General features: G+C 42.0%; 1 protein-coding gene across 1 annotated transcript in view; it reads right to left on the reverse strand.

The window, feature by feature from the left end:
- The window catches only part of ryr2a (ryanodine receptor 2a (cardiac)), an 806,696-nt gene that overhangs the window by 37,152 nt on the left and 752,758 nt on the right, over nucleotides 1–16,786 (reverse strand). The window contains exons 91-95 of the mRNA XM_041213076.1: nucleotides 14,733–14,819; nucleotides 12,977–13,198; nucleotides 10,370–10,500; nucleotides 5,942–5,984; nucleotides 4,690–4,823 (exon numbers count right to left, since the gene is read on the reverse strand). Coding sequence (XP_041069010.1) covers nucleotides 4,690–4,823; nucleotides 5,942–5,984; nucleotides 10,370–10,500; nucleotides 12,977–13,198; nucleotides 14,733–14,819 — 617 coding nt within the window. The remainder of the gene's footprint in view (nucleotides 1–4,689; nucleotides 4,824–5,941; nucleotides 5,985–10,369; nucleotides 10,501–12,976; nucleotides 13,199–14,732; nucleotides 14,820–16,786) is intronic.

Consider the following 16,786-nt stretch of genomic DNA (forward strand, 5'->3'; position numbering starts at 1 on the left):
CAACACCAACTTCAAATATGCCAGCAGGAGGCTGTAAAATTCACCCCAATCTCATACGGTAAATCACAGGCTGTGCTTCATGATGTTGTGAGAATGGCTTCTGTAACATGCTGCTCCCTGCTGGAAGCATGGGATGGGCCCTATGTCATATAATATGGAGCCTTTAATCCCATATGGGATCAGTGCATCTAATGCTGTTTCGCCTTGAAGCATGGTTTGCAATATTAGACACAATTTCGTCAGACAAAATTCCCATTGCTCCAAATTTAACCTAACTTCCAGAAGGCCTTTGACAAGGTGCCGCACAGGAGGCTGCTAAGATAAGAGCCCATGGTGTTAGAGGCCAGGTACTAGCATGGATAGAAGATTGGCTGTCTGACAGGAGGCAGAGAGTGGGGATAAGGGGGTCCTTCTCAGGATGGCAGCCAGTGACTAGTGGAGTTCTGCAGGGGTCATTGTTTTTTTGGAGTCTGCACTGCGGTCCATAGCAGCCTCATTATACTTGTAAATAGCATGCAAATGAATGGTAATTGATCCCATGCAGAATCTTATGGGTTGGGGGAAACCTCTTCTTTCATAATGCTGCCTGTCTGTAAAGCATAAGTGAATGACCATCTCAACGCCCAAACAGTTGTATCAGGCCAAGTCAAAGCAGATCAATCTTGGCTACCTTAAGGGAGGCTACCACAATGATATGCCATCTCCTTAAGGCTGATCCATAGATAACTTCTACTGTATGCATAGTTTATCCCATTGCCATGAAAGTCACCATTAAATAAACTTTTACATTGCTGGATCTCTTCATGAAACAGCTGGTGGATTATGTAAGTGTGAGATCATCCACATTGGACCTAAAAAGAATGGTTCAAATGGTGAAAAGCTAGAAGCACTGGAGGTCCAAAGAGATTTAGTGATTCATGTACACAGATCATTAAAATACTATGCAAAGGCACAATTAAAATCAAAATGGCTAATAGAATACTGTTTTTTCTAAATAAAGGGATAGAATTTTAGGGTTTAGAAGTACTGTCTTAGTTATATCAAGCCATAGTTAGACCACACATGGAGTATTGTGAGCAGTTCTGGGTATCACGACATAAGGAAGGATGTATTGGCCTTGGAGGGAGTGTGGTGTAGATTTACCAGAATTATAGCCGAATCCAAGGGTTAAATTAATTAAATTAATCCAAAGGAGAGCCAATGGAAGTTTTCTACTTGGACTTCCAGAAGGCCTTTGACAAGGTGCCACACAGGAGGCTGCTAAGATAAGAGCCCATGGAGTTAGAGGCAAGGTACTAGCATGGATAGAACATTGGCTATCTGGCAAGAGGCAGAGAGTGGGGATAAGGGGGTCCTTCTTAGATGGCAGCCGGTGACTAGTGGAGTTCCGCAGGGGTCAGTGTTGGGACCACAACTTTTCACTTTATACATTAACGATCTAGACGAAGGAAATGAGGGCATCCTGGCTAAATTTGCAGATGATACAAAGATAGGTGGAGGGACAGGTAGTATTGAGGGGGCGGGAGGCTGCAGAAGGATTTGGACAGGTTAGTAGAATGGGCAAAGAAGTGGCAGATGGAATACAATGTGGGGAAGTGTGAGGTCATGCACTTTGGTAGGAAGAATAGAGGCATAGACTATTTTCTAAATGGGGAGAGAATTCAGAAATCTGGAGTGCAAAGGGACTTGGGTGTCCTGGTCCAGGATTCTCTTAAGGTTAACTTGCAGGTTGAGTCGGTAGTTAGGAAGGCAAATGCAATGTTGGCATTTATTTCGAAAGGACTAGAATATAAAAGCAGGGATGTGTTGCTAAGGGTTTATAAGGCTCTGGTCAGACCACATTTAGAATATTGTGAGCAATTTTGGACCCCGTATCTCAGGAAGGGTGTGCTGGCCCTGGAGACGGTCCAGAACAGGTTGACGAGAACGATCCCAGGAATGAAAGGCTTAACATATGAGAAACGTTTGAGGACTCTGGGACTATGCTCGATGGAGTTTAGAAGGATGAGGGGGTATCTGATTGAAACTTACAGAATACTGAAAGGCCTGGATAGAGTGGACGTGGAGAAGATGTTTCCATTAGTAGGAGAGACTAGGAACCGAGGGCACAGCCTCAGAGTAAAGGGAAGACCTTTTAGAACAGAGATGAGGAGAAACTTCTTTAGCCAGAGAGTGGTGAATCTATGGAATTCATTGCCACAGAAGGCTATGGAGGCCAGGTCATTGAGTGTATTTAAGACTGAGATAGATAGGTTCTTGATTGGTTAGGGGATCAAAGGTTATGGGGAGAAGGCGGGAGAATGGGGTTGAGAAATTAATCAGCCATGATTGAATGGCAGAGCAGACTCGATGGGCCAAAAGGCCTAATTTCTGCTCCTATGTCTTATGGTCTAAATTACAGAGATTCCTAACTAGAGTTGTGGTCCCTGGAAATTTGATTGTTAAAGGGTGATTTCATCAAAGCGTCCAGGATATGAAGGGGAACGGATTGGTTGGAGAATCTAGGACAACAGGGCTTAGCCTAAAAATTAGAGCCAGGCCTTTCAGGAGTGAAATTTGGAAACACTTCCAAATGCAAATGCTGGTGGATGTTTGGAGATCTCTTCTGCAAATAACAATTGATGGTAGAGCAATTGTTAATTTAAATCTTAAATTGATACGTTTCTGTTAACCAAAGATATTAATGGATATGGGGCAAAGGCAAGAATGTGGAGGTAAGTCACAGTTCAGCCATGATCTCCCTGAATGGTGGAATAGGCTCAAGGCACTAAATAGCCTATTCCAGTTCACATGCTTTATGCCAAATTAGGCTGTTGGCTGTGTACAAATATATCAAGAGACATTGGGCTGGATTGTAATGGCAGGCAGAATCACATTCTAGGATTCCTGCCACCATTCCTATCGCCGGTTATTTTTAGCGGTACGGGATAAAGGTACAGATAATAAATCCCAACACAGCACTCCAAACCTTGCTGGCTCCATTGCAGGGGTTGGCATTTTAGACCCCCTGCTATTTTCATGGAGTCAGGCCTGTTTATGTCGACAACACGGTGCACAGCATCTCAGAGGTTACCCTAGTCTGGAGTCAGGAACTTTTGACAGGTAAGTTCAAAAGGCTTTGCCAACTTCACATGTCATAATGTAATATTGTGTGATAAGTTAAATATGTTTTTAATGCAGTGATTTATGATAGGCCTTTGTTCTTAAAAGCTAGGTGACCATTAAATTGACCAACATTGTGAAAGTGAAGTCCTCAGATTCAGTAGAGTACATTATCCAATGTAGAAAGTGCTCTTCTGCATTGAAAAATAGTGATATTCAGATTTGACTATGTCACTTGTCCCCTATGATTTAATCTTTGAATTGAATGACAGCTCAGACATCTGTTCCCTGCTTTTAATTCTGAGCAGATAGCTGAACATTTTTGAAGACTTCAAAGATTTTAATATATTCAGCTTTAGAGGCTTTATTTATCCAGCAATACAAAGGAATCCCATTATGAATGCTTGGCTGGGCTCTGACTCTACCAATGGATTCAGCTCAGCAGGGTTTGTTAACACAGCTGTCATGGAGACAGAGTTCATTAATCTTGCCAGTCTTATGACCACTTAAGAGGATAATGGCTTTTTTGAAGTGGTTTTCAAATTACTTTGTTTATTTCAACAGTTTCATGAGCATCTCAAAAACTTACCAATGGCATTGTGGTGCTTAAGTGTTCTGTATGCAGTGGATACTGGGGTAAGGGAATGGAGGGAAAATGAGGGGGTATGGAGGGTGGGTGAGTGGGCTTCGGATCATGGGGGAATGGAGGGGCTATGGGGGTATGGAGTGGGCATGGGGAAATGGGGGACATGTGGGTGAGAGGGTGTCATTGAGGGTGAGGGATATAGGTTGGTGAGAGGTGTAGGAGGGTGAGGTTCCGGGGGCCTCACACTCATCTATTGAAAGGAGCCTCTGGAGGTGGCTGCCCCAATTACGTTCTGCCTTTACCACCCCACGATGGAAATACCATGGGCAGGCATTGCCAGGCAGGAGGCAATATTGCAAGTTGGGAAATTGGCCCGACGCGCGATTCTTGCTTCAAAGATGAAAATCCAGGCCATTATTTACAAAGGACAATATATTCAACACCGTTTTCTGTGGAAAGGTGGCATCAATGTGACAGGACGCAGAATAAACCATACACAGAGCCATTTTATTAATGTGCAAATCCCTTTCTCTCCAATTCTGTTGAATTACTATCCTGCTGCCTGAGTAATCTTGGATCTTTGCTTAAAAGCATTTTACTTACTGATCCCAATGAAGTCTTGCTAGTGCCAATGCACTCCCCTCACCTCTAAACATACATGACATACATTCCACCAGCTAACTTAAATCTACTGCAGCCACCAACATCACCCAGTTTATGTGACTGCTAAGCCATTTGCTTCTTAACAGAACAGAAACATATTTAATTTTATTATGGTATGAATGGAAAACAGGACAGGTACCCTCTAGATAACATATCAATTCAAATTATGACCCTTGTGGCTTTGGGCAAAACTTCCTTACAACTGGATCTCAACATGTATGTTCCAATGAGAATCCTCTCCTCCCTTCAAGAAAGTAGATCACGTGAAATGAATCGATGGGTCCTTACACTTGCACACTTACGTCACAATACATAAATTAGGTGTAAATACTACTCACACTGCAGAGAAGGAGTTCTCTTTCTTGGGTTTCTTCTTCTCCTGTGCATCACTGAAATCTAAAGCAGCTTTGTCCATTCCCAAGAGTTCACTGATCCTATCCCTCCCGTAGAATTCTCCATACTTATCCATAACCTGTAGGGAGGCAGGGTTAGCTAGAGTTATTAAAGGAATTTAGCTTTACATAAAGCAATGAGAGGCAAGGTTCAACAAAGTTGGACTGCTCAATGGTAGAATACTTACATAGGCACATATTCATGCAGTATTATGTCATATTCTGAACTCATTAGCCTCAGTGTAGATGGATGTTAAGATAGGCATTTCTATCAGTGAGATCATTGTACTAATGCTGAATTTGTTCGTACCAAATTGTCTTCCTGGTATTTTGAAAGAAGTCTTAACTGCTTTAAAATAATTCAGTGTAACACCTTGGTTAAGCAGCTCAGCAAAGAAATTAATAAATGCTTATTAAGCGTCCTACCATAAGACTGCTGACAGTAATTTTTACTTTAAATTTACTATCAGCTGAACTTACTTGTTTTCCACAATTAATACCTGCATAGTTACAAAGTTGAAATAAATGTTTTATTGAAATTAATATTCTTCAGATGAACTCGCTGGTTGGATGCTCATCAATTTCAAATTAGCAGTGAGTAAACAACCATATAAGAATCAGTGCGGTCGATTTTGACTGCCTTCATCTGACATTAATGGGATGATAACAGCTTCAAATTAGGGTCTGAAGAACAAACATCCCATTAGCGCCAGGTCCATTTCAAAAAGGGCCTACTGCCAGGTGTCCAAAGCACCTGCCTGATTCAGGAGGTGAACCATATTTAGCACAGAAATCTGTGTCCATTTATATAAATAGGGCTCCGATTAGACCATTTTAGGTGTGAACTGATTGACATGGAAAAGAGGAGGCCCATGGAAGTATTCAATTATTTCTTGGGGCTTCCAAAGGAACAATCTGGGCTCTCTGCCCCAGGAGCCCCCTCCTGAAATTACATTACTGACGGCATTTCTGGCCTGATTTTCAGCCCTGATCTGGCGAGTTGCAGCGGGACACCTGTTTAACACTCTGCAGCTCACCTCATGAAATTAAATGAGGCCAAGCCCTCATCATGGAAGGTTACTTCACAACCAGGGCAATCAGCTGACCTGCAAGCTCCTAGAAAAAAATCAAATTCTGCCCCAGTGTGCGCAGAATGTAAGGAAATCACAGAAAATGTAAGTTTGAACTTGCTCTTTACCTTTCTCTTCACAAACTTGTCCCAATAGTTATAAGGGAAAGATCTGAAAGAGGAGGACAGAGTTATTATCAATCACATCTCCTGGCTCTCCCATACCGTAAAAATTAAAAAGACAGATTTGCTGGCCATGTGTTGTCCCAGATAGGCACAGTGGCAGAGGATGGTGAAACAGAATGTAATCTTGCTTACTAGTATTTAAGAGAGAAAACTTCAGTAGCAACTGGAGGTGTGGAAATGTCCCAAAGCACCGGAGAGTGGCCAATGTATGGTACCCACTCTTAAAAAGGGAAACAGAGCTAATCTGGCTAATTATAGTTTACCATCTGCGGAAGGGAAAATTTCAGAGTGCTTAGTGAAGAACGACATGACCACACACCCAGATAAAAAGAAAATGGATAAAGCAGCCAGCATGGACTTCAAAACAGACGATCGGCTTGACAAACCCCGTGGAGATTTTTTGACGAGGCAACAGAAATGGTACATAGGGAAGTGCAGTTAATATAATGGCGTACTGAATGAAGACGTAAAACGACGAAGATTTAAAAGTAGTCCAACACCAAAGCTCATTCGCACAATGAATAAATACTAACTATTGTTAAACTTTGAATCCTGTTAACGTAAAGACCCGAATCTAATGATCAATACATTATTTTACGTTGCTATATCGTTTCTTTTTGCATTTTCATTGGAGAAATGACTGATTTAAAACTTAATTCAGCCCTTGGCCGCAACAGAAGTTGATATAAAATAAATAAACTTTTCATAATAATACATGAATTTAAAGAAAGGTTTTGACAAGGTACCACATGGAAGATAAATAGGAAATATTAATTGACATGGAACTGGGGGAAGGATAGAAAACTAGACTGAGAATTGGGGAGAAAGGAGGAAACAAAGAACTGGATTTGCGGGAGTGGTTGGAAATGGGTAGATGTGTTCCAAAGGGTTTAGTTCTGAAGTTAGTCATGTTCACTGTGTATATCAATATTTTAGATATAGTCTTAGAGGGAGTCAGGTCAAAATTTACAGATAATATCAAATAGGAGGGACAGTTAATTCCTCAGAAGATCAAATGAAGCTGAAATGGAATATTGGTAAGGTATGGCCACTGGTAGCACAGTGCTATTGGCAGAAATGGACTTGCAGCATACGGTAAAACATCCCGTGAAGCACAATCTCTGCATGCACTGCTCCTGGGGCATTATGAGCTTAAAGTTATTTCATTAGGCACTGTTCCACTACAATTACGTGCTATCACCCAAGGTCACAAGATTACTCTACCCTGTCCAATTGTGAACCCTTTCATAGAGAAAGATGCTCCTCTTACAACTTTCCTGGGTTCTTGGCCCTCAGTTTAGCCTGTCACTCTTTTTCCCTCCAACCCAGGTATTCTTCTTTATATCACATTTTACATTAGAGAGGGAGTGAAGACAGAGCTGTTGGTGGAATTGTTATAAACATAAACTATAAAGTTAACTAAACTATAACAATACAGTTTCGTGATACACCAAGCTTATTCATAACAATGCTAAATGCATGTGGTCTAAATGGCTTTTTCTGGTCCAAAATTTTGAGGTTAAATCCTTCCTTGTGTAACTGAGTTATGCACTCCTGGCTGACCCCCACATTCTGGCCCCTGAGGTTATTCAGGACTCTGCTGCCTGGGTCCTAACCAGTACCAAGTTCAATTTCATCCACCACCCCCTGCTGACCTACTCTGGCTCTGGGTTAAGCAACGCTTTGATTTTAAAATTCTCATCCTTGTTTTCAAATCTCTCTCCATGGCTTCACTCCTCTCTAGCCCTGTAATCTCCTCCAGTCCCACAACCCATGAGATATCTGTGCTCTTTTAATTCTGGGATTTTGACCATCCTCAATCTTAATCGCTTGGCTTCAGCTGCCAAGGCCCTAAGCTCAGGGGTTCCTTCCCTAAATCTCTTGATTTTTCTATCTCCCTTCCCTTCTTTTAAGATGCTCCTCAAAGCCTACAGCATTGAGCAATCTTTTGTCCACCTGAACCTCTAACTTCAAGGAATTGATGGGGACAGATGGGATAGCAAGAATGTTGTTAATGTAATGATGTTGGAATGGCATTAAAGTTGTAATCATACGGTATCTAATATCTTCTAAAGTGGTTTGGTGTCAAACTTTGTTTGATAACCCTCCTGTGACATGGGGGGGTTTTACTACTTTAAAGCCACTTCATAAATATAAGTTGTTGTTAACAGCACATTGCTCTATGCGTTTATGATAAGTTCCTGTCTGTGTTATTTTAACAGAATCATCACATAGTATATAGCTTCATAGGGTGGAATTTAATGCCCTCCCCCAAAGCAAGTTTGGAAACGGGGATTGCATTTAATCAGGCAGGTGGGGGCCCCACTGTTTTCCCTCCTCTGTCCCGATTAAGTCCAGGGCAGTCGTCAACAGCCTTCCTGCCCTGACACCAGTTGAGGCCCTTCAGTTGGCAATTAATGTCCATTTAGGGCCCCCACCACACCACAGCTCGCTGCTGGGGTGGGGCAGTCACCACTCAAGAAGCCCGAAAAGCAAACCCTGTCAGATTTGCTTGCAGGCTCCCAGCTGGAAAGGGGGGGATCCCTCATTCAAAGGCACTCAGTGCCTGATCGAAGAACCTGGCATCAGGAGGGCCTTAGAGCTGCCCCCTGCCCTTTCTTCTGGCCCTCTTCCCCCCCAACTCTAGCTAGCGACCCCTTTTCTGTGACTCCCCATATCGGCCTGGGTCCATTGCTGATTCTGGGTGTCTGGTGGATGCATTGCCAGCGGCTATCCCTGTTTTCCCAGTGGCACTAATGACAATTAGGAGTTGCTGGTCTCTCATTGGCACTTAATATAGCAGACCTTTCTGAAAGGAGGCAACATGAAGCACATGCCAGCTCTCCAGATGGCAGGCAAGACCCCTGCCACCTGGATTAAATTCTGCCCATAATCTTTACAGTGCAGATAGAAGCCATTCAGCCCAACAGGCCTATGCTGGTGATAATCCACCACACAAACCTCACCCTTTGCCTTTTCATCTAACTCAATCAGCATGTCCTTCTATTCCTTTCTTCTTTATATATTTATTCAGCTTCCCCTAAAATGCACCTATGGTATTCACCTCAACTACTCCTTATGGTAAAGAGTTCCACATTCTAACTACTCTCTAGGTAAAGAAGTTTCTCCAGAATTCTCTAGTGGATTTGTTGATGACTATCTTATACTTACTGTGCCTAACTCTGATCACTCCCGCAAGTAGAAACACCTTTTCTATGTCTACCTATCAAATTATTTCATAATCTTAAAGAATTTAATCAGGTCAACCCTCAGTCTTCTTTCTAGAGGTAAGCCCACCAGCCTATTCAATCTTTTCTGATAGAAATAACTCCTCACTTCTGGTATCATGCTAGTAAAGGTTTTTTGCACCTTTTCCAGTGCCTCTATATCCAGAACTGTGAACAGTACTGAAAGACCAGGATTTTACAGCCCCACTGCAGCATGTCACCCCTCGGTGAATGTGGCGAGCCATTTAAATCTTCATTCAGTTCGGCGGGACCATAATATCCCACTGGATAGGAGGGGCTGTAAAATCCTGGCCCAAGCGTGGTTTAAGCAAGTTTCCAAACAAGTCTGTTATTAGCTCTTAGCTTTTCAATCCTAACCCTCTAAAAATCAACCAAAGTGTTTTGTTTGCTTTTTACTAATCGCCTTATTAATTTGCATTGATACTTTTAGCGTTCTCTGTAACTTGTTTAAATTAAAAGAATTAATGACTACATGAGCAGAGACACGAATTTAAATGTCGCTCGATAAGAAAACCAATTGCACAGGAAGATTTAAACCCTTGTACATTTATTATCGGAAGTCCACGCTGCAGTTCTTTCATAATTCAGGTGACCTGTACCATTAACCGTTGAGTTGTTGGCTCAGGCCTAACGTTAATATCAAGTTTTTTAAAACAATGGTAGGCTTTTCAGTCAAGTCAATGTATCAAGATCACACAGAACTACATAGAAATGGCAATACCAAAACAGGCTTTTCAGCTCAACCAATCCAGATTGATAATAACCCTCCACACCAGAATTGATCCTAAACCCTGGAAAAACTCAGCAGGTCTGGCAGCATCGGCAGAGAAGAAAAGAGTTGACGTTTCGAGTCCTCATGACCCTTCGACAGGGTCCTGTCGAAGGGTCATGAGGACTCGAAACGTCAACTCTTTTCTTCTCCGCCGATGCTGCCAGACCTGCTGAGTTTTTCCAGGTAATTCTGTTTTTGTTTTGGATTTCCAGCATCCGCAGTTTTTTGTTTTTATCTTTGGTCCTAAACCCTTATGCTACACACGGACCACATATTTCTTTATCCTCTTTCCTTCAACCATATATCCATCAATAAAATTACATAGAATACTCAATGTTTAATGCTACTCACTGCGTGTTTATAACGAGCCTATCCCATTGTCCCTTGATGTCATCCTCGGAAGGTTGTTCTGTGATGTACAACCCGTCAAACTCCAACTTCCTAGCAACCTCTTTCTCTCGCTTGAAAATAACCAGTGGGACCTGCAAATAAAATAAGCAGATAAGCTTGTCTGAATGACATCACAGCTCAAATATTATGATCATCAACCTCCCATTTTGTAGATTGTCTTGTAACCTCTTAACTATAGACTGGTTTATGGCCTTATGCAAGAAAATCATATTTGTTCACTAATGAAATACAAAAGATTGCCATCTCCTAAATGTTTGATAGTTCATTTCAAAGATGATAGAGATTTGGGCAAATGAACGCTGTGACCTATTACCAGTGAATGCTGCAAACTTCAAATAAAGAAGCACTAATAATTAAAAATGCAATGGAATAGTTAACACGGAAGCTCATAGTATATAGCCTGATTGTATGGCATAAAATGGTAATGTCCACCTGAAGCTAATTACTAGGAATGGACCTCATGCAGAGAATTGTGTACACTCTTCATTATAGTTGAAGGTTTTCTGAAATATATAAAATATACCGACCATATAATCTTCTGAGAAACAGCTAAACAAATTGCATCTTAATAGAGGAGACATTGATAAGGTTGTAATGCCATTGGACTAGTAATCCAGGGGCCCAGGCTAACGCTCTTGGGACATAGGTTCAAATCCTATCATGGCAGCTGGCGGGATTTAAATTCAATTAATAAATCTGGAATATGAAGCTAGTGGTGACCGCGACAGCCATCATCAATTATCGTAAAATCCCATCTGGTTCACTTCAGGGGAGGAAATGTGCCATCCTTACCTGGTATGGCCTACATGTGACTCCAGACCCACTGCAATTTGATTGACTCTTAACTGGCCTAGCACATCACTCAGTTCAAGGGCAATTAAGATTCACGGGGTAGGCAACAAGTGTTTGCCTTGCCAGCAACGTCCACATCCGTGAAAGAATTTTTAAAAATGTGCAGCGATTCTATCATTCTGGTTAATTCTGCAGAGTAAATCTCTTCTCATACCAATAGCGTGTGAGTAGGGAGACCTGCCAATGGCACAAAATACATGCCTACAATGGAATAAAATCCACCTGATGGTTCATTGTGTATACCAATAATTATGATTTCAAGCCTGTAATCTGATACTAGGTTTCAGATGATGGTTTCAAACTGTTTGATCTTTGCTTTGACAACACTTTGCTGATGTCGACTGAATCCATTGATTGGATTGCTCCTTCGACAGCATCTTCCAACCTGCAACATCTATCACGTCAGAGGACAAGGGCAGCAGATGCATGGGAACTCCACTACCTACAAGTTCCCCTCCAAGCCACAGATCATCCTGACTTAGAACTACATCTCCATTCCTACACTGTCACTGGGTCAAAATCGTGGAATTCCCTCCCTAACAGCACTGTGGGTGTACCTACACCACATGGACTGCAGTGGTTCAAAAAGATGGCTCACCACCAACTTTTCAAGGGCATTTAGGGATGGGCACTTTATGCTGGCCTACCCAGGGAGGCCCACACCCTATGAAAGAATAAAAACAAATTATTTCCTTATAAGCATTCCTAGGTAATATCCAGTAATCTGCTGTTGGCTACAGAGGCCAGGAGAGTCATTCTCATAAAAACTCAAGTGACCGCTATACAACTTGGGCAGCAAAAATAGTAAACTCTGTAATTTAAGCAAAAGAGATCACTGAACATTGAATGCAATTAAATGGTCCAGTTAATATAATCAAATACAAAAGGCTTAGATATTGAAAGTTAGACAAAATTATCTTCCAAGTCTTGAAATACAATTTCCCGTTTGATTCTGGGAACACAACTTGCAGCTTTCAAAATGAGTTCATGTAGCCTGTTGAACAAAACAGGGGGAGAATTTTCTCCCCATTGGGGGAGGGGGGGGGAGGTTGGACGGGAGCCGGCATTGGCAGGCGTGCCCAAGATCGGCTGCGTGTTGCCATTTTATGTGGACGGGCCAATTAAGACCCACCCAGCGCTGAGCTCTCCCTGTGGGGGTGGGGGGAGTAGGCTCTTTTGTGCTTGTGCAGAAATCTCCCTGAAGCACAGGGAGCACAGATTACTTGGATTTTTAAAAATTTTAATGAAGACAAAAGAAATTTTTTAAGACATGTCCCTTCATGTGACAGTGTCACATGAGCTGGGATTAATTTTATTGAAAAATTTTATTAAACTTTAAAAACCTTTATGAAACCTCAAGCCCTTGGATGAGGTTTCATGATAAATGCGAAGGCCGTCTGGGCTCTCCTCCTGCCCGCCAACTTTAAGGTTGGACGGGCAGCTCAGTTAAGTGTTTTAATTGATATTTAAATGGCCTTAATAGGCCTTTGACAGTTCGGCGGGTGCGCAGCCGACTCTAGTGCGCGCCCACCGAACTGAATATCTGAATGACACGCGGTGACATCAGCATGCACGCCCGATGTCACTGCGCATCATTTCATGCGTCAGCAAGTGGGGCCCGCCCCGCTCGCTGACCCGAAGATTCTGCCCCAGATTTTTCTGTGAAGTGTTTTTAATGACCAAAAATTGCCTTACCTTCAAACAGTAGTAGCCAATGATGCAGAAAAATGAGATGACAGTGTGCAGGATGGCCAGAATTCTCAGAGTGGGTTCCATATAGCCACTGCTTTCTTGTAGAACATAGTGCACTGTGACCCTGTGCCTACTTCCCATACTGCTCCACCGAGAACCTCCACCTTCTTGATTGTAAACACCAAGGCTACTCTCTTTCTCTTCTATGGATGGAGAAGTTGATACCTGTTGAACATTGCACATTAGTAATAGTAGCTTGCCGCCAGTAATCTAAATATCCAACATAATTTACAAACTTGCCATTCACAGTCTGCAATAGAAGCAAATCAAATGTCAGGGTATTTTTTAAAGGCATTGTCTTTATAAACATGTGCTTACCTTGAATTTTTTGGTTTGGCAAGAAAAGTCAAGTATCATTTTAATTATGTTATGATTCACAAATGGTGTAATGCTTTACAAATGTGACTATCCTAACTACTTGTGTGCTTACCAATATACAGAAAATTATTGCCAAACCTTTTTTTCATGAAAAGTATCTTGAGCTAATTTCAACCATCTGGGACAAACAGGGATATAATTATTTTCAATATTGATGCTTGAGATGTTTTATACTGAATCCTATGCGAACACTATCATGCACAGGTCCCACATACAACACTGAAATAAATAGCCAAAAAAAAACAATTTTAGCAGTGTTGATTGAGACATAACTGTTGGCCAGAACACCGAAGGAATTCCCCTGGTCTTTTCTCAATTAAACCATGGGATCCTTTACAACCAACTGCGAGGGTAGATCGGCCTTTGGTTTAGCATCTCACCCAAAGCGGCACATCTGACAGTGTAGCACACCATTAGCACATTCTTGATTATGCACTAAAGTTTCCAAGTAACCCTGATTAATATATGTTAAAAAAATACAGGATTTTAGCACTTGGACAGGAGTTATGCTGGCACAGGCCCAAGAGAGTGGAAAATTGTCTGGGTCCCTCAGCATGAAACCCTGGCAATTATAAACTCCTGGGCTTCATCTGCACAGGTCCTATCAGGTTTTGCACCAAGTTCAGCATTAGTAGCTGGCAGACAGGTGGGAGCGAGTTTTTGGGCAGCAGGAGGCCACTACTGGAACAGGCGGGTGCTCAGCTAAGTTGTTGGGAAGAATATCGGAAAGGGATCTTGGTCGGGGCGGGGGAGGAAAGCCCTTGTTAGGGGTGGCCCAAGGCTTTGTTGCGGTAACCTGTGGAGCTCTTCTGTTCCTCCTGGCCCGCATTGAAATAAAAATACATTCAACTTTCTGGTCTTTTTCTGGCCCCAGCTCCTCGTCACCAGGTTGGTCTGGCAGGAAAGCCAGTTGGGAAAAATCCAAATTGCAAGTGGGTCCTGGTGATCGGAGTCCAATCCGCTCATCTAAGGAAGGACCCCTGGGCTCCCATTGAGTTCTGCTGGAAGGGCAAATTGGAAATCGACCTGTTTCATCGCTGACGAATTTTGATTAGTTTGCAAAAAAAAAATTACTCAATTAAGAAATGCATTGAAATGTCAACAGTCTCTTTAACTTCGAAAAGAATGGAGGATAGATCATCATGTATTGTTACATCACTTACGTCAGTGAGAAAAGCCTTGTGATAAGAAAAGCAATCAACATGAAGGAAGTCAATTAAGGACAATTCTGGACAACAAGAAGCTGTCTATTGGTTAGATTTCATCGTCCGCAAACCACCCCCCCTCCGAAAAAAAATTATACAAGAATACAACCTCTTACCTTATAGAAGAGGAGAATGAAGTTAATTGCAAAGGCTACAAACAATGCTAGCATCCTCATGTTGTAGAAGTTGCGTGCAAAGTAATTCTGGAGGAACAAATGCATTGTGGAATATTTTAATATAAACAAAATTCTAAACAATAAATCTATAAAGACAGTAAATGTGCCTTAATACTTAGTGTAATTAACTTAGGAAAGCAACACTGAAGCATGCCTTCAAATATTCTGAATTAAAGTGGATTTTAAAGAAAAACTTAAAGAAAGGCAAAAGAAGGTTGGGTGCCAATCAACTCAGAGAGGGCCTAGAAGGTCCCACATTTGGTCCATGGTCTGTACTTGAATTTCTGGTCTTAGCCGGACCTGTACTCAGAGCGGAGCATCCCTCGGATATATCCTGTGAATATTGTATGAGGACAGAATTAAACAGTCATGTTCTCTGCACAAAGGAACGTCAGTAGCCATTCAGGCCCTCAAACTTGTTTTGTTATTCAATTAGAGAGCATGGCTGATCTGCACCTCAGAAAGCTTTGCCTGCCTTTGCTCCATATTCCTTGATACACTTTACTTAACAAAAGCCTATCAATCTTAATCTTAATTGAAAGCTTCAGTTGACTCAGGAATCTCTTGCTAAATTCAGGAATAAATAATGGGTACTTAGGGGAAGTGTCCCCGGTGTACTCCAAAAAGAAACTGACATATTCAGGAAAAGGCATATGAAAGCTTCCAGTTTAAAAAAAGCAAATAGAGAGGTTCTCGGAATAAAAATGGAAAACCAGGGTGGTAATTTTCAGTATGGCCACAGGAAGCGACCTGACACTTACAGGTCGGCTGCTCATTGTACATTCTGCCTGATTTCCTTCTCTATTGACTTAATTGGAAAGAGAAATTGGCTGGAGGGTATAAAGGATATATGACCACCAAGGTTTCCTCTTTCTCTCAAACTAAAAAGTGCTGCTTGATTCTAATGCTCAAACTCATACTGTGGCCGGGATTTTATGGAGCCTCTGGGAGCATGCTGGGAGGTGTCGGGGTGGAGAAATCAGGTGGAAGGATGGGTATGTAATGTGCCCATCGCCTTTCAACTGCCGCTGGTATTTACCAGCAGCGGGGAAGGTGCCGGAAGGCCATCCTACATTGAACATACAAACATACGACATAGGAGCAGAAGTAGGCTATTCAGCCCCTTGAGCCTGTTCCACCATTCAATAAGATCATGGCTGATCTTTTTGTGTTTTGAATTCCACATTCCCTTCTACTTCTGATAACCTTTGATTCCCTTGCCTAACAAGAATCTACCTACCTCTGCCTTAAAAATATTCAATGACCCCGCTTCCACTGCCTTTGGAGGCAGAGAGTTCCAAAGTCACACAGCCCTGAGTGAAAAAAATTCTCCTCATCTCTGTCCTAAAAGGGAAACCCCGAATTTTAAAACAGAGTTCTGGGCTCACCCACAAGAGGAAACATCCTTTCCACGTCCACCTTATCAATACCATTAATGATCTTATATACTTCAATCAAGTTATCCCATCTAAACTCCAGTGGAAATAAGCACAGTCTGTCTAACCTTTCCTCATAAGGCAACCTACTCATTCCAGGTATTAATCTAGTCAACCTCCTCTGAACCACCTCCAACGCATTTACATCCTTCCTTAAATAAGGAGACCAAAACTGCACACTACTCAAGATGTGGCCTCATCAATGCCTAGTAACTGAAGCATTACATCTTAACTTTTATGTTCAATTCCTCTCGTAATAAAGGATAGTATTCCATTAGCCTTCTTAATTACTTGCTGTACCTGCATATTAACTTCTTGTGACTCATGCACAAGGATACCTAGATCCCTCTGCATCTCGGAATTCTGCAGGTGTTCTACATTTATGTAATACTCTGCTTTTTTATTCTTCCTGCCAAAGTGAACAACTGCACATTTTCCAACATTATACTCAATCTGCCAGATTTTTGCCCATTCTCTCAACCTATCTATATCCATCTGCAACCTCCTCATGTCCTCTTCACAACATACTTTCCAATCTATCTTTGTGTCATTTGCAAA

This window comes from Carcharodon carcharias, chromosome 2 (genome assembly GCF_017639515.1).
Source record: "Carcharodon carcharias isolate sCarCar2 chromosome 2, sCarCar2.pri, whole genome shotgun sequence".
In the NCBI taxonomy this organism is placed as follows: Eukaryota; Metazoa; Chordata; class Chondrichthyes; order Lamniformes; family Lamnidae; genus Carcharodon; species Carcharodon carcharias.